This window comes from Thunnus maccoyii, chromosome 20 (assembly GCF_910596095.1).
Source record: "Thunnus maccoyii chromosome 20, fThuMac1.1, whole genome shotgun sequence".
NCBI lineage: Eukaryota > Metazoa > Chordata > Actinopteri > Scombriformes > Scombridae > Thunnus > Thunnus maccoyii.
Genome location: NC_056552.1, coordinates 20,093,927 through 20,114,068, shown reverse-complemented (window position 1 = coordinate 20,114,068; position 20,142 = coordinate 20,093,927). Strand labels below are relative to the sequence as shown.

Sequence of the window (20,142 nt, the reverse complement as noted above, 5' to 3'; positions counted from 1 at the left end):
AAGTTCATTTTCACCATATTTTTTTGGTTCTGTGGCTTTGTTTTCTGAGGCAACCAGATGACAACCACCATAGCTCACTGGGTTTTGTTAAGCTGCAGTCCCTCTAATGGCCAGTGTTTGCCGGCTCCAGGAAAACTCAAAACTGTAACTAGCGGGGAAAATCTTAAACAAATTTTTTGCAAATATTTAGCCTAGCTTAGCACAAACACTGGAAGCAGGGAGAAACAGCTAGCCTCAACAAAAGACAGAAAACAATCTTCATACTGCTCCAACGTTTTATATATACGTTGTACAAAAGAGTCACTTGGACTTTGCTAAAAAATGTACAACTAAGTGTTAAATACACATGTACACCATTTAAATATATGTATATGTAGAAGGCACTTATGTTGGACAGAAACATATAGACTATCTGTGTTCCTCTGCTCCCCTCTCTGTGTTTGTGCTAAATTAAGCTGAAAACGGTTAAGTCTGATTGCATTCAGGGACCATGTTCTCAGTTCTGAGCCTGGTAACCATGTGTCTTCAGTAAAAATTAAACTTTGTCATTTTACAAAGGGTTATGTGCCAGAAGTTACTGGTCCTAGGTGGCATATTGTCATTTTCACATTTCGGTTTCGGTTTGGATTAAACAAAAAAGGTAAAATGTGTCAATTTAGTGAGCTTTAGAAGTGCTGATAGGTTACTGTTGGACAGAGCTAGGCTAGCTGTTTCCACATTTCCAGTTTTTGTGCTAAGCTATGCTAACCGTAGCTTCCTATGAAAGTTGTATCAATCCTCTCATCTAACTCTTAGTAAGAAAATGAATAAACATATTTCCCCACAAAGTCGAACTATTCCTTTAAAATCGGATTCAGTCAGAGCCTCTCTTGTAATATTAAATCAGCTGGATAATTACATGTCTTCTAACGTGTTATTAGTGGTACAATATGTTGTGGGGCCTGCTTCCTTGATTGACAAGTATGTCAACACATCATCACCATAGTGGCTTCACCTCACACCTCAGGTCCCCATGAGCACACAGTAAACTGAAGGACTAGTTCCAGTCGACTTTCCAGACATTGCACATGGGCAGGGGCTTGCCATCATCCTGCTGTCGAAGGTCAGTATCTTCTCACAGTCCCCTGCTTTTAAGCCTACATTACAGTGACATCCCAAATACAATTATTCTCTTTTACTAACTAAACCATCCTGAAGGTTTGAATCATTATTGGTATTATTTCACTTTAAAATGCCTGTCTTTTGTCATGGTGTAATCTGTGTATATTACCAGCAAGATCACAACCAGGTTCAATCTGTGCTCTTTGTGTTTGTCTGCGTTTCAAGCTTGTGATTTGACCTCAGCACACCAGCAGTTAGAAGGTTATATGGCCTGCCTCTGTGTCTTTAAAGGTTGTATATTAACAACGTGATGTGGTAAGGACAGATGAGTGCCTACTTAGAGGAAGTGTGAATCTGAGAAGCGAAAGACTCAGAGGAGAAAACAGAAGAGGACTTGGGCACGGGATATTATTTGTGTAAATGAAACCTTTCAGTGAGTCTTTGGTGGATTAGACAGAATTTTATTTCTGGAGGTCTTGGAGTGTGTGGTGACTTTATTGTGCTGTTGACGCACTGGACTCTGGAGTAGGAAAGGTGGAAAAAGCACTGAAAGCCTTCGTTAGACCATGGACTCTAATTGTTAGCTCAGGAATATAAATACTGCAAACTTCTGAGCTGAGAATGGGCCCGGATCACTGGTGGCTGTGTTTGTGCACCTTGGTGATTCTTGCTGCTTCATGTCGGGTCAATGGACAGTGTCCAAATGGGACTACGATCAATGTGATCCTGCTGAAAGACAACACGTCTCTATGGAGCCTTGATTATGTGGAGGGACAAATACTGAAGGCCATAGAGATGGATTCTGCCATTCATGCTGGAGACGGTAAAAAAATAAGAATTACAACATAGAGACATCTGTCACTTACACTTAACATGTGTTCACAGAATTATGGTGCATTATGGATTCAATATTATATTACTATATGCTGTAGTACTAGATTCTACGGTAGAAATTAGGCACACTATTTAGAAGTGCAAAAATCTGAAGAATACACTAGTTTACTGTATCATTATACATAATGTAGTGTAATAAAATGATCATCTTTTTAGGTATTTTTTTGTCTTACAGTTTTAATTTCTTGTCCAGTGCTTTTAAACTAAAAAATACAATAAAAATAAATAAAATAAAATCGCAACCTTTCTTAGATTTCATGGGACAAGTGAAGCAATGACTGCTAACTGATAAGATTTTATTTACTCAGTGTAATAAATAACTAGATATGAGTTGTACCAAAAGGAAACAATTATCCTTAATGCGTACTTAATGTTCAGTGAACATTATCATGATCTTTGGTTTGGATTACAATGATAAAATTCCTTTGACCCACTTAGTCATTGCCAGATTAATCTGTTATGGGCCCTGTGGCAAAAAATAACCAAGAATTAACTACTGTAAGAAACAACCATCATAGCAAAACATATCTTTCCCCAAAGCCTTCAAAATGCCCCTATATGCCCCCTGATAGTGTGTGATACTTTAAATTTGGACCCATGGCAAACATGAACTCAGTAAATAGTTCCATCTGTTAAAACTACATAGGTGGAATTGGGTGTTTTTGACTGGGGTCCCCTAGAACCCCAATACATTGGTATTTTTAAAAAGCACTAATTAAAACAAAAAACAATGATATGAAGTCATTAGGAACAAAATGATTGGCAAAGTCATGAAAAAATTGGAATGATAGAATAAAGCACCTGCGACATAGACAAAAAGTATACCTCTGGGGTCTGCTGGTACCCCAGTTGGTAGGATTAAGTTTAAACACACATTTATTTAGCAGTATGGGACATGTTAGCTTTGGCAGAAGTCCCCTCTACAAGACAGGTAATGATACAGAACCCTGAACCCCATTTTATGCTTTATCCCAAACAAATTTGCACTAATCCAAATTACCTATATTTTAAAGGAGGATATATTGATGACATCAATTTTACTGAAAATCCACAAACTAAACTAAAAGAAAATCCTGAAATGTTTTTCTGCTTTTCTTTCTTTTCACAAACCACAATAAAGACACGAAGATTAATCTCAAACCCAGCTTTGACGGGTTTGACACAAGCATTTTTAAACATAAAGGCTGCTATGGAAGCACGTGCGAGGGAGTGGAAATGCTAAAAAACCTGACGGTGAGTAGCTATAGCATTACATTCCAAACAAATTACCCTCATGATATACATTTACCAACATATATGCATAGATTTGCCTGTATGCTAAAAGCAAGTATATCAGTGCTCTTAACGTTAGCTCTGCACACAAACATGAGAAACAAACAACCACAGAGACACACAGACAAAAACTCACACTTATCACACTTCTTTTCTCTTGCAGAGATCAGGCAGGCTGGGATGTGCTGTGCTTGGGCCCACCTGCACCTATGCTGCTTTCCAAATGGTTGAGTAAGTGCTGGTTTTTCAACGTCATGTCTACACATTTGAAAACACCATTTACACATCGAAACCGGATTTGACATGTATAAATGTTACAGTATGGTGCATGTGTACTCAGCTCATAGATGCATTTCCAAACATTAGGTAGTTTTGTAGTGGACTGTCTTTTCTCTCTCTTCCTCTCTCTCTGTCAGTCTGGAAAAAGGTCTGAAGCTCAGCACACCCATCATCTCAGCGGGCAGCTTCGGTCTCTCCTGTGACAACACTCACAACCTACAGCGCCTCTTGCCGCCAGCACGCAAGGTCTCAGACTTCTTCATCGAATTCTGGAAAAGCCGTAACAAGCTCAAACCTAAGTGGGAGACAGCCTATTTATACAAGAAACAGAACAACACAGAGGACTGCTTTTGGTGAGTCACCTAAGAGGTGTCTTTAAAGAGAAACATTTGTGAGTATATTATATGTACAGTCACTTAATTGAACTATCAAGTGGTTATAGTCTGTGTAATAAAAAAAATGAGTAATATTGTGTCCAAAGCACAAGGCAATATGTCACGCTCTGGGTTTGAATGTATTTTTGGAAATTTGAAGGGCAGGTTCAAGCAACAGTAACAATAAGCTATGAGAATAATCTGTATCTGCTGTATCTTTGCAGAATTTCTAAGTGACTTTCTTCTACAGGTATATAAATGCACTGGATTCACACTTGAGCCAGTTTGCCCTAAAAATTCAGAGAACGGTTCTGCGCAGACCAGAAGAACTGAACACAGTACTTACATCACCCAAAAACAGGACCAGCAACCGTGAGTTAAAAAAAACAAAACAACTTAAAAACATACATCGTGTCAACAGCTCCTTGTCTGATCTCACTGGTCAGCTATTGTCATAGATGGTAATGACTGTACATTAAGCACAAATTAAATACTACTTTAGAGTAAATACTAAAAACACAAAAAGTTAGACTTTCAGAGGTTGAAAATGCCAACTTTCTCATTTTTAACCTTTCAAGTATACGACCATAAATGGAAACAGGACAAATTACTCAGTGTCTCAACAACCATTGAGACCTGTGATGTAGCTCAGGAGACCTATTGCTGTTGAGATGGCTCAATAACAATATTACTTCTATGACAAACAAGATATTAAAAAGACAAATAAATCTGACAGTGTGTAAATGTTTCAAGTCCAACAGTGTCCAAAAAAACTGTCCTTTCCAAGTTTCAAGATGAATAACAGGCAAAGTCACTTATTTTTATTGCGTTAATGCAGCTAAGAGGACATTTTTGGTTTGGTATTAACTTTGGTTTCAAGGTTGAAGTAGACATTTAAATAGAAATCAGAGTCTGGTGGTTAAATGGGGTTTGACTCCCACCAAGGTCACCTATGCTATAAATGCATACACAATCAGACTCTGGTGTTACAAAAAGCTTTTCTGTTTGCAGTGTTCATCATGTGTGGATCACCAAAGGATTTAGCGGAGTTGAAAAATGGCTCTAGAGAGGCAGACAGCAGTGATATAGCCTTCATCCTTATTGATCTTTACAAGTCAGTACTCTCTTTCATATCTTGGTACTTTCTGTATGCATCTGTCTCTATACATTTGCACATATTGTACTTACTTAAGGGCTTTCAGTATATTCTCACATCCTTATAGTATGCACTCACCAAGCACTTTGCACCAAGCTTATACTTTCAGTTTTTGTTGACATTGTCATAAAGTTGATCATTTTACTTCATGTTTATTATTGAGATCGTAGTGGATGGTGGTAGTTTACTGGAGTGTATTTTATTGACAAGTGTTGCTAATATTTTGCCCCCTTCAAGTATGTTAATGGAGTGGTCCTTGTCTCCTCTCATGTCTCAACTGTAGCTATCCAATAAAAGCATAAAATACCCAAAAATATATTAAAAAAATAAAAATATTTCCACATACTGATCATAGCTATACTAAACTATAGTTACCTACCTAGCAAGATAAATAACGGATAAACAGTTGAAATAGTTAGTTTAAAGTAATGAATAAATGGTTGAAACAAAATGAGGAATAAATGATTAAAATAGTTGGCTAAAAGTAATAGATAAAAAGTTGAAAGTTTAAATTAAGGATAAATGTTTGACATAGGTAACTAAAAGTACTACAAAAGGTTGTTCCAGCTTCTGTCACCAGTGGTAAAACTTAGGTTAAGATTGCAAACTTAACCAAACTGACCTAAACAGTTCAATTGTCTTATTGTAACATCATATCCACTTTTATATCAACAATAGTTAAATAATATCCATTTTAAATTAACACATTTGTAACATGATGGGTTGTATCAGTGAAGTGGTACCTGAGTTCAGCTGACAGGGCTGTGGGTAGTATGTCTGACAAAAAGATTTGGAAACACTGATAATTAAGAATTCTAATTTATATCCACATATTGAGTCAGCTGACACCCAACATCACAAGCTCCAACTACAGTGCCTGAAAAATAGTTAACAAGCAGAAAGAAACATTAGCTAACTTGTAAGCTATAAGTAACAAATAAATGGTTGAAACAAAAGTAAGGACAAATGTCAAAATAGTTAGCTAAAAGTAATAGATAAACAGTAGTTAGCTTAAAGTAAGAATAAATGTTTGAAATAGTTAGCTAAAAGTAATAGATAAACAGTAGTTAGCTTAAAGTAAGAATAAATGTTTGAAATAGTTAGCTAAAAGTAATAGATAAACAGTAGTTAGTTCAAAGTAAGAATAAATGTTTGAAATAGTTAGCTAAAAGTAATAGATAAACAGTAGTTAGCTTAAAGTAAGAATAAATGTTTGAAATAGTTAGCTAAAAGTAATAGATAAACAGTAGTTAGCTCAAAGTAAGAATAAATGTTTGAAATAGTTAGCTAGTCCAGCTCTACTCCAAGTGGTAAGACTGCTGGTAAAAATGCAAACTTAACCACACAGATGTGAACATTCAACTGTATTACAGTAATATCATATCCACTTTTATATTATCAATAGTTAAATAATATCAATTTTAAATGAACAGATTTGTAACATGATGTGTTGTGCCAATGAGGGGGTAACATTACTGAAATTCATCTGACAGGGATGTGGTGAGTACGTCCGAAAAAAAAGGTTCTAATTTCAGGCAAATGACATTTCAAAGGTTTCACTGACAATTCAGTTTAAATTTATTCAGTCATTCTTGATGAGTTTTCTGCTCAATTTTAATGAGTGAATCAATTTTTTTTTACTAAATCTTCCAGCTACAGATACTCAGGCAGGGAATTATAATTATTATACTGATGTGGGAATAATATATATAGGATATGTAAGGATTTTAAGAGCGCCTCTCCTCTCTCCTTTCCACAGTGATGAATACTACACCAACACATCGTCATTTCCATTCATGAAGAATGTGTTGGTAGTGACGATGCCCAACTCCAGGAATTACACAATCAACACAAACCTGACAGACAACAACATAGTGAGAAAACAGAATATTACTCATTGACCTTCCTCCACATTCTACTGTTTGGTTTTTTGGGAGATGCTGTCATGTTTTCTTGCCAAGATTTTAAGAAGATCGATACCACCCTCGTATCTGTCTGTTAAATATGAAGTGTAATGGGAAATTGCTGATCACTCAATAAACACACAAAGAGAGCATTGTCAGGTTATGAAATAATGTAATCAAATAATACAATCAGAAGTATAATGCATCATAGTTCTGGAGACAAAGATGCATACCACCTAGCTATCTTTTCTTTGTCTGAAAGGTTGGCACTTAACCAGTCCCTTAAATACTACACGTACAGAATTTAAGACATCTGTTTACTAACCTTACAGGTCAGCAACCAACCCTCAGATAGAAACATAAGTCAAAAGTTCAGATAACCTAGGAACAGTCTTTCTTCACGACCATATATGACAGTATATAAGCATGCACCAAGTAGCATCACAAAATAACATTACTACTATATTAAATTAAGGACAAACCACACTATCCTCTAAAAGCTTATCAGTTTTACACATAAACATCTATATAACTACAGTTTATCTTATCACTGGCTCAGGTAAGGGTATAACAGAATGAACTTAACTGTTAAACACACAACTGCCTCATCTTACACAGCAAAGAACTAAGTTTAGAATAGACATAGCACAGAGGAATTTAGAACATGTGTGAAATACAAACTAACACTAAACTGAACTTAAAGACCATCTGAAACATGTATGATATATTCAAGAAATACATCAAATGATAACCTATTATTCCGTTTTCTTTTACAGAAGCTACAGCCAAGAGATGGTTAACTTTGTCAATGTGGGGTTGCCATAGTTGCTTTGTTGGGTGGCAAATAAGTGCATTTCCCAAAATGTAAAACAATGCCTTTTAGGATCTGTGTGCTGTATGTATGTATAATAGTATAATGTATGTATAATGCAGATAGGCTCTTTTTCTATCTGCCTTAAAATGTCTGTTTGTAGTGTAATGTAGTTAGAATCTAGTTAAAGGGTCAGTTCACCCAAATTACAAATAAACATATTTCTCACCTATATCTATGCAGATATTTTTGGTTTTATTTGCCCAGTTTTGAGGTAAATGTCTCTAAGATTTCTGTATCCAAGTAATGGAGAAATTAAAATTTTGACCCAATGAGGGTGATAGATGAAAAGTCAGAGGATCACCAAAGCTTATAGCAATGTCTGCTGGTTATCCAGAGTAACGGGGAGTAACTGCTGCTGTTGAATTAAAAAAAAGAAAAGTAAAGTTTTGAGCACAACAAACAATATTCCATTCAATTTTCTCTCTCTCTGCAGATGAATGACTACATAGCTGCATACCATGATTCAGTGCTGCTGATAGGTCGTGTAATGCGGGAAATTGCCCAACAACCTATGTCAGAGATCCAGCAGACGCAGTATACCAACGTGGCTTACTTCAGGAACACCTCCTTTGATGGTAAGGAAGGTGGAAGAGACACTAAGTAAAGGACAGAGGAAATGAAAGTAAAATGTCTCTAAATCTTTAATATACTTTTAATCATAACTTTGCAGACTTTTAGAGTGAAACAGAAAAGTTTCAGAAAAGAAAGAAAGAAAAGAAAGAGAGGGAGAGAGATTGAATTTTTTTTTATTGCAATCCAATGAAAAACATCTATCTCCAAAATGTCACCTTTTCATTAAATAATTTCTGAAAAAATAGCAATATTTTGGTTATTGTTCAGTCATTTTTCTGTAAATTTGAATTTACAATATCAAGGTTGAAATGCTGTTTCAAATCCCTCTCCACATTGCCAAGCAGGCTTTATTTTTAAAATTATCTCATTGGCCTACAAATTGTCCAATTAAAGGACCAGTGTGTAGGATTTAGTGCCATTTAGCGGTGAGGTTGCAGATGGCAACCAACTCAATACCTCCCCTCCCCCTCCCCTTCCAAGCATGTAGAAGAATCTACGATGACCACAAAACTCACGAAAAACGTGAAAGGCCCTCTCTAGAGCCAGTGTTTGGTTTGTCCGTTCTGGGCTACTGTAGAAACATGGTGGTGCAAAATGGCGGGCTCTATGGAAGAGGACCCGCTCCCTATGTAGACATAAAGGGCTCATTCTAAGATAATAAAAACACAATAATTCTTATTTTCAGGTGATTGTACACCAATTAAAACATATTCATGAATATTATGTTCCATTGTTCTGCCAAATCTGTTCTGCTAGATGCCACTAAATTCTACATACTGCACCTTTAAGTCTAAAAATGCTGGAATAAGCTTATCAAATATTCACAATGTGCAAGATTTACCTCAGTGTCCACACTTCAGCCCCTGAGATCTGACATTGGTTACTGTTGTGTGTGAGGTCTAACAGATGGAGGCTGTCAGCTACGATCACTTATTTTTGTTTTTGATTGGCATGATGGAGACAGAACTGAGATTAGGTGTTATAGCCTGCAGGCTGCAGCTGTAAGTAGCCTGTGTGCATTTGGGTGTGAGTGTGTCATTGAGACACACACATTCAAAGAGAGGACCAAACCTTTAGAAATCAATTAGTTAACATTAAACAGTACACTTGTTAACAGTAGTCTTAACAACCAGTGAACAGAAAACAAACAGAAGTTTTGGATGACAAACTGCTGCGATGTGTCTGTGTAAAGACATTTCTATGATTCTTTTCAGGCATTGCTGGAAACTACAGACTGGACAAGCATGGAGACAGAGACGTAACTCTCTCAATCATTTACACCACTACTGACAACAAGGTATTTTCTTCTACTGTGTTAATTATTATGCTATTCAGTAGTGAACATACGAAGAAAGACAGATAACTCTTCATTTTGTTGACAATGTCTAAAAAAGATCTTCAGAAATAAAAACCACCTCCAGCTGAATTTTTGCTGTTATACAGTGTTTTATCCTGAAATGTGTCATTTTCTCCTCACATTTGATCCTCAGTATCGAATTTTATTCACATTCGACACTGAGCACAAAATCACTGAAGTGATTGAGACAAACCCTTCCTTCCACTGGGGACAAAGACTTCCTGACTCCATACCAGACGGAGGTACAGGCAAAATACACACACATATGCACACACACCCACGACTAGCCTGACTGTGTCAGCTGACCGTCACAAGCTATAATCATTAACTTTCTTCCTGCTCACATTCACATACATACAAGCGCACAAACAGACACAGTACATCTGTTTGGTGATCATCGTTGGTTGTTTATTGCTGTCACTTAGATGTGCTATCAGTTGGAAGTAGAGTGATCTGAGATTGAACTCCAGATATGTTGTAAAGACGAATATGTTTTTATTGAAGGTTTTACTGTCTGTAAAGTGAAGCAGGAAATGTCCCAGTTATAGTTTAGTGCAGTGTCTGTGTTTCAAGGCTAAATGTTGTTAAAGAGGCTTTCATACCCATTAAAATGACAAATTTTACCTACAACTGAGTGTTTGTTTGTAGCTTAGAACTGCTTTAACACAGAAAACACTGGTTCAACCCATGTTTGACCATTCATACCAGATTATTGCTCATGGTTGAAGGTACCCTGCAGAGTTTTCTTCAAGTTATGTCAACAGTCAGTTTTTTTCACCAGTAAGTATTGTGTGTATCAGTTAGGTCTAACAAATGTGATAATAAATCCATCCTCATAAAACACCTGCAAAGTGGGTTTTAAAAATATTTAAAATTGTGCATTGTTTACATCCATGTTTACCAGCTTGCAGTGTCGTTCTTCATGACCTTAGCAGGTACATTGCAGCCACCGACTTCTGCTCATCCGCCATTGTGCATGTGCAAGATACAAACAAAACATCGATTCATGGTTAAAATATTGCTCCATAATGCTACTAGTGGTCAAACACTCCACAGGGGTACCTTTAGCTATCAGGCCATCAATGTCCAAACTGTGGTCAACCAGTGACTCAAAGATGAACCTATTTCCTGCCAATTGTGAAACCAGAAGCTCTAGTGACACTGGGGTCGCTTCAGCTGCACAACATATGAATATATAGTTCACAGCACATAGACAGCATGAGATTTATGTGATTCTAAGAGCTGCCTACACTTCAGTGTGTCATAGACCAAAAAAATGGTTTAAATCCTGCTAAATGCCTAAACTGTAAATTGTAATTGCGTTTTTTTTTCACACTTCAGGCCCTGCAATTCATGACATCATTGTCATTGTGTTGGCTGTCACAGTGGTTGTCGTGGCCACCATCGCCTTCATTTTCTACAGGTGAGTATTTAATCCTTTTATGGCAACAGCACCTGTACTCAACACATAGTGTTGGAGAGACATCAACACATAGTGGTGGAGAGACATATCACACCTACAATATGTTTGAGACTCATGGGAACTGTAGTTGTTGAATGCTAAAAGTTAGACCAACCAGAGGGTCTCCAATCACTTAAAGCCCCTCTGTATTCAAAAATTTCTTTTGTTTATTGTTAATTCACTTGGATGTTAGAATGTGCAGACTTTGACACTAGAGGGCTTTATTTTTATTTATAAAATTTTTATTTATATATTTATTTATTTTATTTTATTTATTTTTTACACATTCATCTGCTGAGGAGGGGGCTGGGGGGTCTTTAAATTGCAATTTACAATTGAGATAATATTCATACTGAGTCTTTTAAAATCACAAAAGATATTAATATGGAAGTTTCTTGTTTAAGTTTTAAATTTCCACATATTTGCATGTGGTTTGGTGCATCTCTTGAAAGCAACTTTTCTGATTTTGATTCAGATTTTTTGGTGCTGATTTTAGAGGCAGCTGAAGTACATAATTTACAGTTGAAATTAAACGAAGTTGACCAAATTTTGAAAGTGCACATCTTAGGTATCTCCTCTGTACCACATTTCCACATCTTCATGGCTAGCTGAGTCATTTTTTATCACCTGGTGGTATGTTTTGTTCCTTTCAGACAGAACAGGAGAGATCGACTGCTGAGGAAACGCTGGTCTCACATCAGCTCTCATCTCATCACACTGCTGGAGAACAACCAACTAAACGTCATCTCTCTTAAGGTAAATGGAGTGGAAAAACCTCTCAGTCAACATGGAGGCTTTTCTACAGGACTGTGAAGCTTATCCTGCAGTCAGAAATCTGTGATCATTGCTCTAACCACTTTTCTCACCATAGATTTCTCCATAACGTTTATCTCATTCTTGAACATGAATGCACCAGAGCACACATTAAGAGAAACAAAGAGTTTTGACATGTTTAATCTTTTAAATCTGCCCCCATCAGATTGAAGATGAGAGGAAAAAATTCCCTATCCGCCGTGCACTCTACGATAAGAAGGTAGACACAACACTCTGCAGTTGTTCTCAGCAAACAAATAAACATACTTTTGCACTGAAGATGTTTTATTTAGGGTTACTGCTCTGACTGGTGCTGCTGCAACATTTTCAGATTGTGATTCTGAAGGAGCTCAAGCACTCAGACGGGAACTTCGATGAGACCCAGAGGATAGACCTGAACGCGGTGAGATGCATGCACACAGCAGGTGGCATGTGTGATGTTGTGGTTTTGTCTTAACGCACTTTATGGTCTCTGCAGATGTTTATTGCTTGTCCTTTGTGATAATGTGTTTCCAAGCAAGTCTCTGTGCTACTCAAAGAGCTACTGCCTCTCATCAACCCCCCCTTCCTTTTTCTCTGCAGCTCCTGCAAATCGACTATTACAATCTCACAAAGTTTTATGGCACAGTGAAGTTTGATCAGGGTGTGTTTGGAGTGTTTGAGTATGGAGAGCGGGGATCACTCAGGGTAAGTATGGCATGTACACACTCAGGTCAAGTCCCTTCAGTTGTCAATGGAAGTTCAGCTTGCACGTATCAAATAACTACTTTGAATGACAAGTCAGGAATATGAGCAGCTTACTACAGAACAAAAGCTCAAATATGAGTGCAGAATGCAATGGATTTATCAGAGAGACTGATTCATTTCATCATATATTTCAAACATATATTCATTGAGACAGAAAGCAGCAATACACACACACACACACACACACACACACACACACACACACACACACACACACACACACACAAACAGAAATGCCCTCTGTCCCTGTCTTCTTCCAGTATGTGCTGAACGACAAGGTTTCGTACCCAGAAGAGACCTTCATGGACTGGGAGTTCAAGATCTCCGTCATGTACGACATCGCTAAGGTGAGACAGAAACTCTCTGTTCTGCTGGTGAACAATGCATTATGTAACTCTCAAGTGTTTTATTGTGTGTGGAGCATGTCACGTGATGTTGTATGGAGCTTTATGAATACCTGGAGCAGGCATCATTATGTTCAGCTTGGCAGAAACACACTTCCAACATGCTATTATATCACACAGAACTGACATATTGTCCTAGAGATGAGTAACAATCATCTGTATCAGACATAAAGGACTAGTTTGCAAGACTGACTCAATAATAGTGATCAATAGCAGTGCCTCTGTGAGAATTACAGTACTCAGATTACTTGTACATGATTTTGTTAACTTCAGACAGAGCCAGGCTAGCTGTTTCCCCTTGTTTCCAGTCTTTGTGCTAAGCTAAGCTAACTGGCTGCTGGCTGTAGCTTCATATTTACCGTACAGGCAGGAAAATGGTATCAATCTTCTCATCAAACTATCAGCAGAAAAGGGAATAAGTGCATCTCCCAAAATGTCAAACCGTTTCTTAAATTTGGATGTACTGAGAAAATCGGAACAAAATAAAAGACAATACAGCAGACGATTTGCTATGTCTCATTATTATTATTTCTGTCACTTTGAAAAGAAACTTTCCCTAACACGAGTAAATACTTGCTCTAAATTCTAATTTAGAGCAACTTTACTCATTACACTCTGAAGTGATAACACTAAAAAAAGAAGCACACAGATAGACACAGAATCTAAGTTTCTGTGGTGCAGACTGGAGTGGACATATGTTGATATCTCAAGTTGCCAGTCTGGTTGTAATCTCAAGTTAATTTGAGAGAGAGAGAGAGAGAGAGAGAGAGAGAGAGAGAGAGAGCTTCAAAGCAAACAGTTTCATCTGCTATTCTTCAAGTTACTACTTTTTAAAAATGGTCCTCTAATCGCTCGTCTCTCTATTTCTCGGTAGGGGAATTGTAAACACACACATGTTCAGTAACTGTAATGTAATAGAAAAAATAGAAACAGTAATGCTTTACACTACATCATTAATGGGAAAAGTAATCATGTGTTAATGATGGATTAGCTCCAGGAGTAATCACCGTAACACAAATTGAGTATAATAGGATTTACTGTATGTGGGGGGTTTATCCCAAGCAGAATGTATTTGTAAAGACACATGAATGATTCACACTAATAAAATTGTTGTTGCACTTCCTCCATACTGCCAGTAGAGATCAGTAAAGATCACAGATGACTTGCTTCCTCTTTAAGATCTCTTCATCTCCTACTCAGTTGTAGTGTATATATATGTGTGTGTGTGTGTGTGTGTGTGTGTGTGTGTGTGTGTGTGTGTGTGTGTGTGTACTCCAGCCTGATGTTCATTCACTCCGGTGTATATATCCTCTGTGCAGGGCATGTCCTACCTTCATACTAGTGACATTCAGGTGCACGGTCGACTCAAGTCCACCAACTGTGTGGTGGACAATCGCATGGTGGTGAAGATCACTGACTTTGGCTGCAACAGCTTCCTCAGCCCTGGCGAAGGTAAAACCACAGTTGCAGTGTGTCTACAGTAGTCCTAACTCATTGTGTTTTTGTTCATTTCTTCACTTTAATCACATAATTTCTTCTGTTTTCCTTTCTCTTGAAACTCTTCTCTCCTCTCCCTCTGCTCAGACTTGTGGACAGCCCCTGAGCATCTGAGGAAACAGGGCACCTCGCAGAAAGGAGACGTCTACAGCTTTGCCATCATCGCTCAGGAGATTGTTCTCAGAAAGTGCACCTTCTACACTGAGTGCTGCTCTGAACGAGCAGGTGTAACACAAGTTCATACATTTACACAATCATGGTCCAAAATTAAGCCCCAATAGTGTTATAAATAAATATTAAGTGTTTATATACTACTTATCAGAATAGGGAGGACTGAAGTTTGATCAGTGATCCCCTCTCAGAAAGAATAAATGTGGCTCATTATTTAGGTTGCCACATACACTGTGGTGTCAAACACAATAATGCTTCACCATCAGGCTTTGATGATTCAGTTTGAGAGACTTTTACTGTAGACAATTAGTTATCTCTGAATCAACTTGAATGTAGCATTAAGTTTAGAGGCTTTTTCTGTGTTTAAAGTCAGTACAAGAGGCAGACAGTCCAGAGCCTGTCTGATCCAGAGCCAATGTTTTGCTTTGATATAAACACTCAGTGATACTGTTTTGTGGAGAAATAAATGTATGTCTGTTTCCTAACAGAAAAGCTGTCCAAGGTCATCATGTCCTACTTTAGACCTGATCTTGACTTTGAGACGGCTTCAGAGAAAGAATTAGAGGTGCGTTATTTCCATTTTGGTGGCAACTTTATCTATAGTTGTGTGATTGTGTATTGTCTGTTATGTCTATAAAGGAGCAGTTTGACATTTTGGGAAAAAGGCTTATTTGCTCTCTGACAGCGAGTTAGATGACAAGGTTTGCTTAGCTTAGCACAAAGACTGGAAACAGGAGGAAACAGCTAGTCTGGTTCTGGCCAAAGGTAACAAAGTTGTCAGACAACCAGCACAGGCAAGACATAGTCTGGCACATGATGCACTGTAAAACGGCCAATTGTTGTTTTTATGTTTCAGTTTTTCATACAGTTTGATGTGTTAATAAGTGAGCTTGTGCCAGTTGGCAGATTTTTTGTAACCTCTGGACAGCTGTTTCCATTTGTTTCCAGTTTTTGTGCTAAGCTAAGCTAACAAGTGTCGTAGCTTCATATTTTACATAGTCATGAAAGTGGTATCAGTCTTCTCATCTGATTCTACACCAGAATAAGTAAGTGAATAAGCAAATAAGTACAGTATATTTCCCCAAATGTCAAACTGTTCCTTTAAAGCTTTGTGTCCTCTGTCTCTTACTGTAGGTGTACATGCTGATAAAAACCTGTTGGGAGGAGGATCCAGAAAAAAGACCTGACTTTAAGAGGGTAGAAAACTGTCTGGGGAAAATCATCAGGTAACGGCCTCTTTACATTCTTGGACTCATGTTGCCGTCAGAGATGTGATCAACATATGTGGCCATGTGTAGCCTATGAGCTTTGAGAAATGAATCACAGGTTTTAGTGAAAGATCATATTTTTCTTTGCCCTCTCCTCCAGTAAAATTCATAACCAGGACAATGAGAGCTACATGGATAACATGATCAGACGGCTGCAGAGTTATTCCAGAAACTTGGAGTACCTGGTGGAAGCGAGAACGGTTCTCTACAAAGCTGAGAGAGACCGCGCCGACCTCCTCAACTTCATGCTACTTCCTCGGTCTGTTTACACTTAAAAGAGCACTCCACATTTTGTTACATATTGGCCTGAGAACACATACAAAATCATACATGTACCCCTGGTCTCCAAAAAACAGTATCACAGCTGAAAACAGGATATTTAGCCGTAATAAAAGGTGGATCATCTTGTTTCATCTGACTTTGTACACGTTTCTCTCTGTGTAGCCCAGTGGTGAAAAGCCTGAAGGAGACTGGTGCAGTGGAGCCAGAGCTGTACGAGGAGGTGACAATATATTTCAGTGACATAGTGGGTTTCACCACTCTTTGCCAGTACAGCACACCCATGGAGGTTGTGGACATGCTCAATGACATCTACAAGGGCTTTGACAGCATCGTCGACCACCACGATGTTTATAAGGTATTGATAAGGCTGGTGTATAGATAGATAGACAGATAGATTACATGTTAATTACTGGAGGTCATCTTTTTCCCATTTACTCTCAGGTGGAGACGATAGGTGATGCCTACATGGTGGCCTCTGGTCTGCCAAGGCGAAACGGGAACAGACACGCGGTGGATATCTGCCGCATGGCCTTGGACATCTTGGCGTTCATGGGCACCTTCCAGCTCCGACATCTGCCTGGCATCCCTGTGTGGATACGCATCGGTGTACACTCAGGTAGACTGTGCAAAAGTCAGGGATGTGCTTATTACTTCTTAATGTTGCAATAAAAAAAATCACATTATTTGTAAATGGAACTAAAGAGCGAAGAAAAATCAACAAGTTTAATATACTATGCTTATTCATCACCTGAGCTCCCTGCTTGCAAGTTTTCAGAGAAATGCCACAAGTACTTTAGACATGACATGGATTAACTGAGCCTCATTAAAGTTCCTGTTACCAAATATGCAAGAGACTTGAAAATGGCAATAAAGCATTTGATTAATTCATATTTAATTGGACAAACAATTAGGGGCTAATGAAATTAGATTTATGAAATGAATCAGTTGATTATAAATTAATAATATGTGTCTGTTAAAGATACAGTTGTACAGTTTAAACAAACAAGATTTAACATGTTAATTAGTGAGCTGCTGGTAGGTGGATTTTGTTTCCAGAGCCAGGCTGGCTGTTTCTCCCTGTTTCTAGTGTTTCTACTAAGCTAAGCTGACCAGCTGCTGTCTGTGGCGTCATATTTACTGGACAAACATGAGAGTAGTATCCATCTTCTCATCTTACTTTCTGCAAGAAACTGAGGGGAGCTTAGTTCCCAAAATGTTGGTGCATTTACCAACTGTTATAATTTAGTGCAAATTATAACAGTTGGTAAATGGAGAAGTAGGAACCCGTCAAATTGCAAACTCAAAGAAGAATTCCACATTTTTTAAGTATTAATCTACTTATCAGTTGTGCAATTTTAAACCCATTTTAATGTGATCTATCAATTGGTCTGCATACTTAATGTCTTTTATTTTATGAGAAGTTGTAATCTATGTTGGAAAACTGGCTGAATGTGTGTGTGTGTGTGTTCAGGTCCGTGTGCAGCAGGTGTTGTGGGGCTAAAGATGCCCAGGTATTGTTTATTTGGAGACACAGTCAACACGGCATCTCGCATGGAGTCCACAGGCCACCGTGAGTACAGAAATAAACACACGCATACTAAGAGACATTTTTAACGAGCAAACTGATTTACACTGACATTGTCGCAGCCGACTAGTTTGGTCTAGCTATGTTACATTAGCATCTTACTGCATATTACTCATGTGCAATTACAGAATCTACCAATCAACCTAATTAAATAAACTCACCCCAGCCAAGCTTGGGTGAATAACAAATGATGTTGATGTATCATTTAATATCCTCCAGCCCTGCGGATCCACGTCAGTCAGCCTACTATAAATATCCTGCAGAGGACAGACTGCAAGTTTGAGTATGAGATCAGAGGAGAAACATATCTGAAGGTAAAGATGAGATTCTTCATTTAAAAAAAACATGTCAGTCATTCAAATGAACAGTTTTGAAATAAATTCAGAAACACTAAATTCTGCAGAAAGTGTGGGTGTCTGCAGACTTACTGCCACACACTGATGCCAAAAGTCATAAGTGTGTGTGCATGTGTGTGTTTCCCCAGGGTAAAGGAATGGAGACAACCTACTGGTTAACAGGTGAGAAGGGTGAGGACTACGACCTCCCACATCCACCCACAACGTAAGCAAACCCTCCAACTGCTGAAATATTACTGCTCTCAAATGTCTATTATTACTGTTTTCTACTATTACTACTGAACTTAGTTTATTTAGCTTGCTGAGCTGCTTTTTTTAGATTGATGATGAGATTGAAATTCATGAAGGAGTGTTTAGGGCTCACTTTATATACATATAGTTGCTTAATAGTGTTGGTGAGTGCAGGTCTGATCACTGTGAGCAGGTTGGAAGAGGCTTTTCTGGGATATGGAGAATTACACATCCCCTGTCAACAACATCGGCTTGTTCTTTAAAGCTACATTGAATTAATAATGAAGCTACAGTAGGTTTTTAGCAGCCTCTAAGGATGGTAATGTTGGTACAGACATTCATGTGCTCCTCACAATGAACTGTAGTAACTTCCGCCGACTTTTCATTAAGCCTAATCAGGTCAAAATTTCACTTTTTCCAATTTGGTTTATGTCCAAATGACATTCCCATTAGCCTCAGCTGTACTTTGTATGAATATGAATAGTATGAATAGTGAAATTAGTAGGGCTGCAATGATAAGTCAATTAATTGATTAGTTGATCGCCAACAATTTTGATAATCAATTAATTGTTTCGAGTCATTTTTTAAAGAAAAACTTTCCAAATTTTCAGATTCCAGCTTCTTAAATGTGAATATTTTCTGGTTTCTTTAGTCCTCTATGATAGTAAACTACATATCTTTGGGTTGAGGACTGTTGGTTGGAACATTTGAGAGCTTCATCTTGGGCTTTGGGAAAAAGTGATGGACATTTTTCACCATTTTCAGACATTTATAGATATATATGTACAGTAGATATAATTGATAATGAGAACAATCGTTAGTTGCAGCCCTAGAAATGAACAAACATTAGCATGCTAACAGGCTAAACTGAGTTAGTGAACATGGTAAACATTACCTCTCACTGTGGGCATGTTATTTAGCTCAAGTACAGCCTCACAGAGCTGCTAGCATGGCTGTAGACTCTCAATGCTCCCTGAACATCAAAAGGAACCTCAGGTCTTGTGAATCAGTTTTTTAGGAATGTGTTCATCTTGGAGACTTGACTTGAAATTTGGTCCTTCCAAAAATATTTCATTAAAAGCTTTATGTGTTGATTGATTATGATTGTAGATAATAATTTGAGACAGATGTCTTATTTAGTCTGAGTTGACTTTACACATTGAACTTGGCCTGGCCTTGACATGGACCTGATCCTCTGCTCCTGTACTGGCTCCTGCTTTTGCAGAGAGAACGTCCAGCGGCTCCAGCAGGACCTTGCCAACATGATCCTGATGTGTCTGGAGCACCGATCCCGAGCGTCTGTCCGGAGAAAGCAGCCGTTTTTGAGTCATGTAAAGGAGAAAGACAAGGACCAGGAATCAGAGGCGGAGTCTGAGAGTGACCATCCTGAGTACCTGCATCTGGCCACAGTGGATAACACCCTCAGTACCTTCCTGTAGGACAAACCTGCCGTAGAGTACGTCACTGTCAAACTCTGACTCTATGTTATGACACTATTCAATAAGAGTGGTAAAAATATCCAGTAGATAGAGCTGCACAGGG

At 38.1% G+C, this 20,142-nt stretch overlaps 1 protein-coding gene across 1 annotated transcript; it reads left to right on the top strand.

Annotated features, from left to right (window-relative positions):
- The first annotated feature begins 1,261 nt into the window (after window positions 1-1,261).
- gucy2cb (guanylate cyclase 2Cb) lies at window positions 1,262-20,142 on the top strand. Its single transcript, XM_042396875.1, has 27 exons — window positions 1,262-1,924; window positions 3,116-3,228; window positions 3,431-3,498; window positions 3,684-3,899; window positions 4,171-4,292; window positions 4,932-5,034; window positions 6,836-6,950; window positions 8,288-8,429; window positions 9,642-9,724; window positions 9,918-10,026; window positions 11,126-11,207; window positions 11,900-12,002; window positions 12,226-12,279; window positions 12,391-12,462; window positions 12,642-12,746; window positions 13,067-13,153; window positions 14,530-14,662; window positions 14,795-14,932; window positions 15,367-15,443; window positions 16,013-16,104; window positions 16,247-16,405; window positions 16,591-16,783; window positions 16,870-17,044; window positions 17,900-17,998; window positions 18,233-18,327; window positions 18,498-18,574; window positions 19,826-20,142. The coding sequence occupies exons 1-27, from the start codon at window positions 1,723-1,725 to the stop codon at window positions 20,037-20,039; spliced, it is 3,228 nt and encodes a 1,075-aa protein (XP_042252809.1). The 5' UTR covers window positions 1,262-1,722; the 3' UTR covers window positions 20,040-20,142.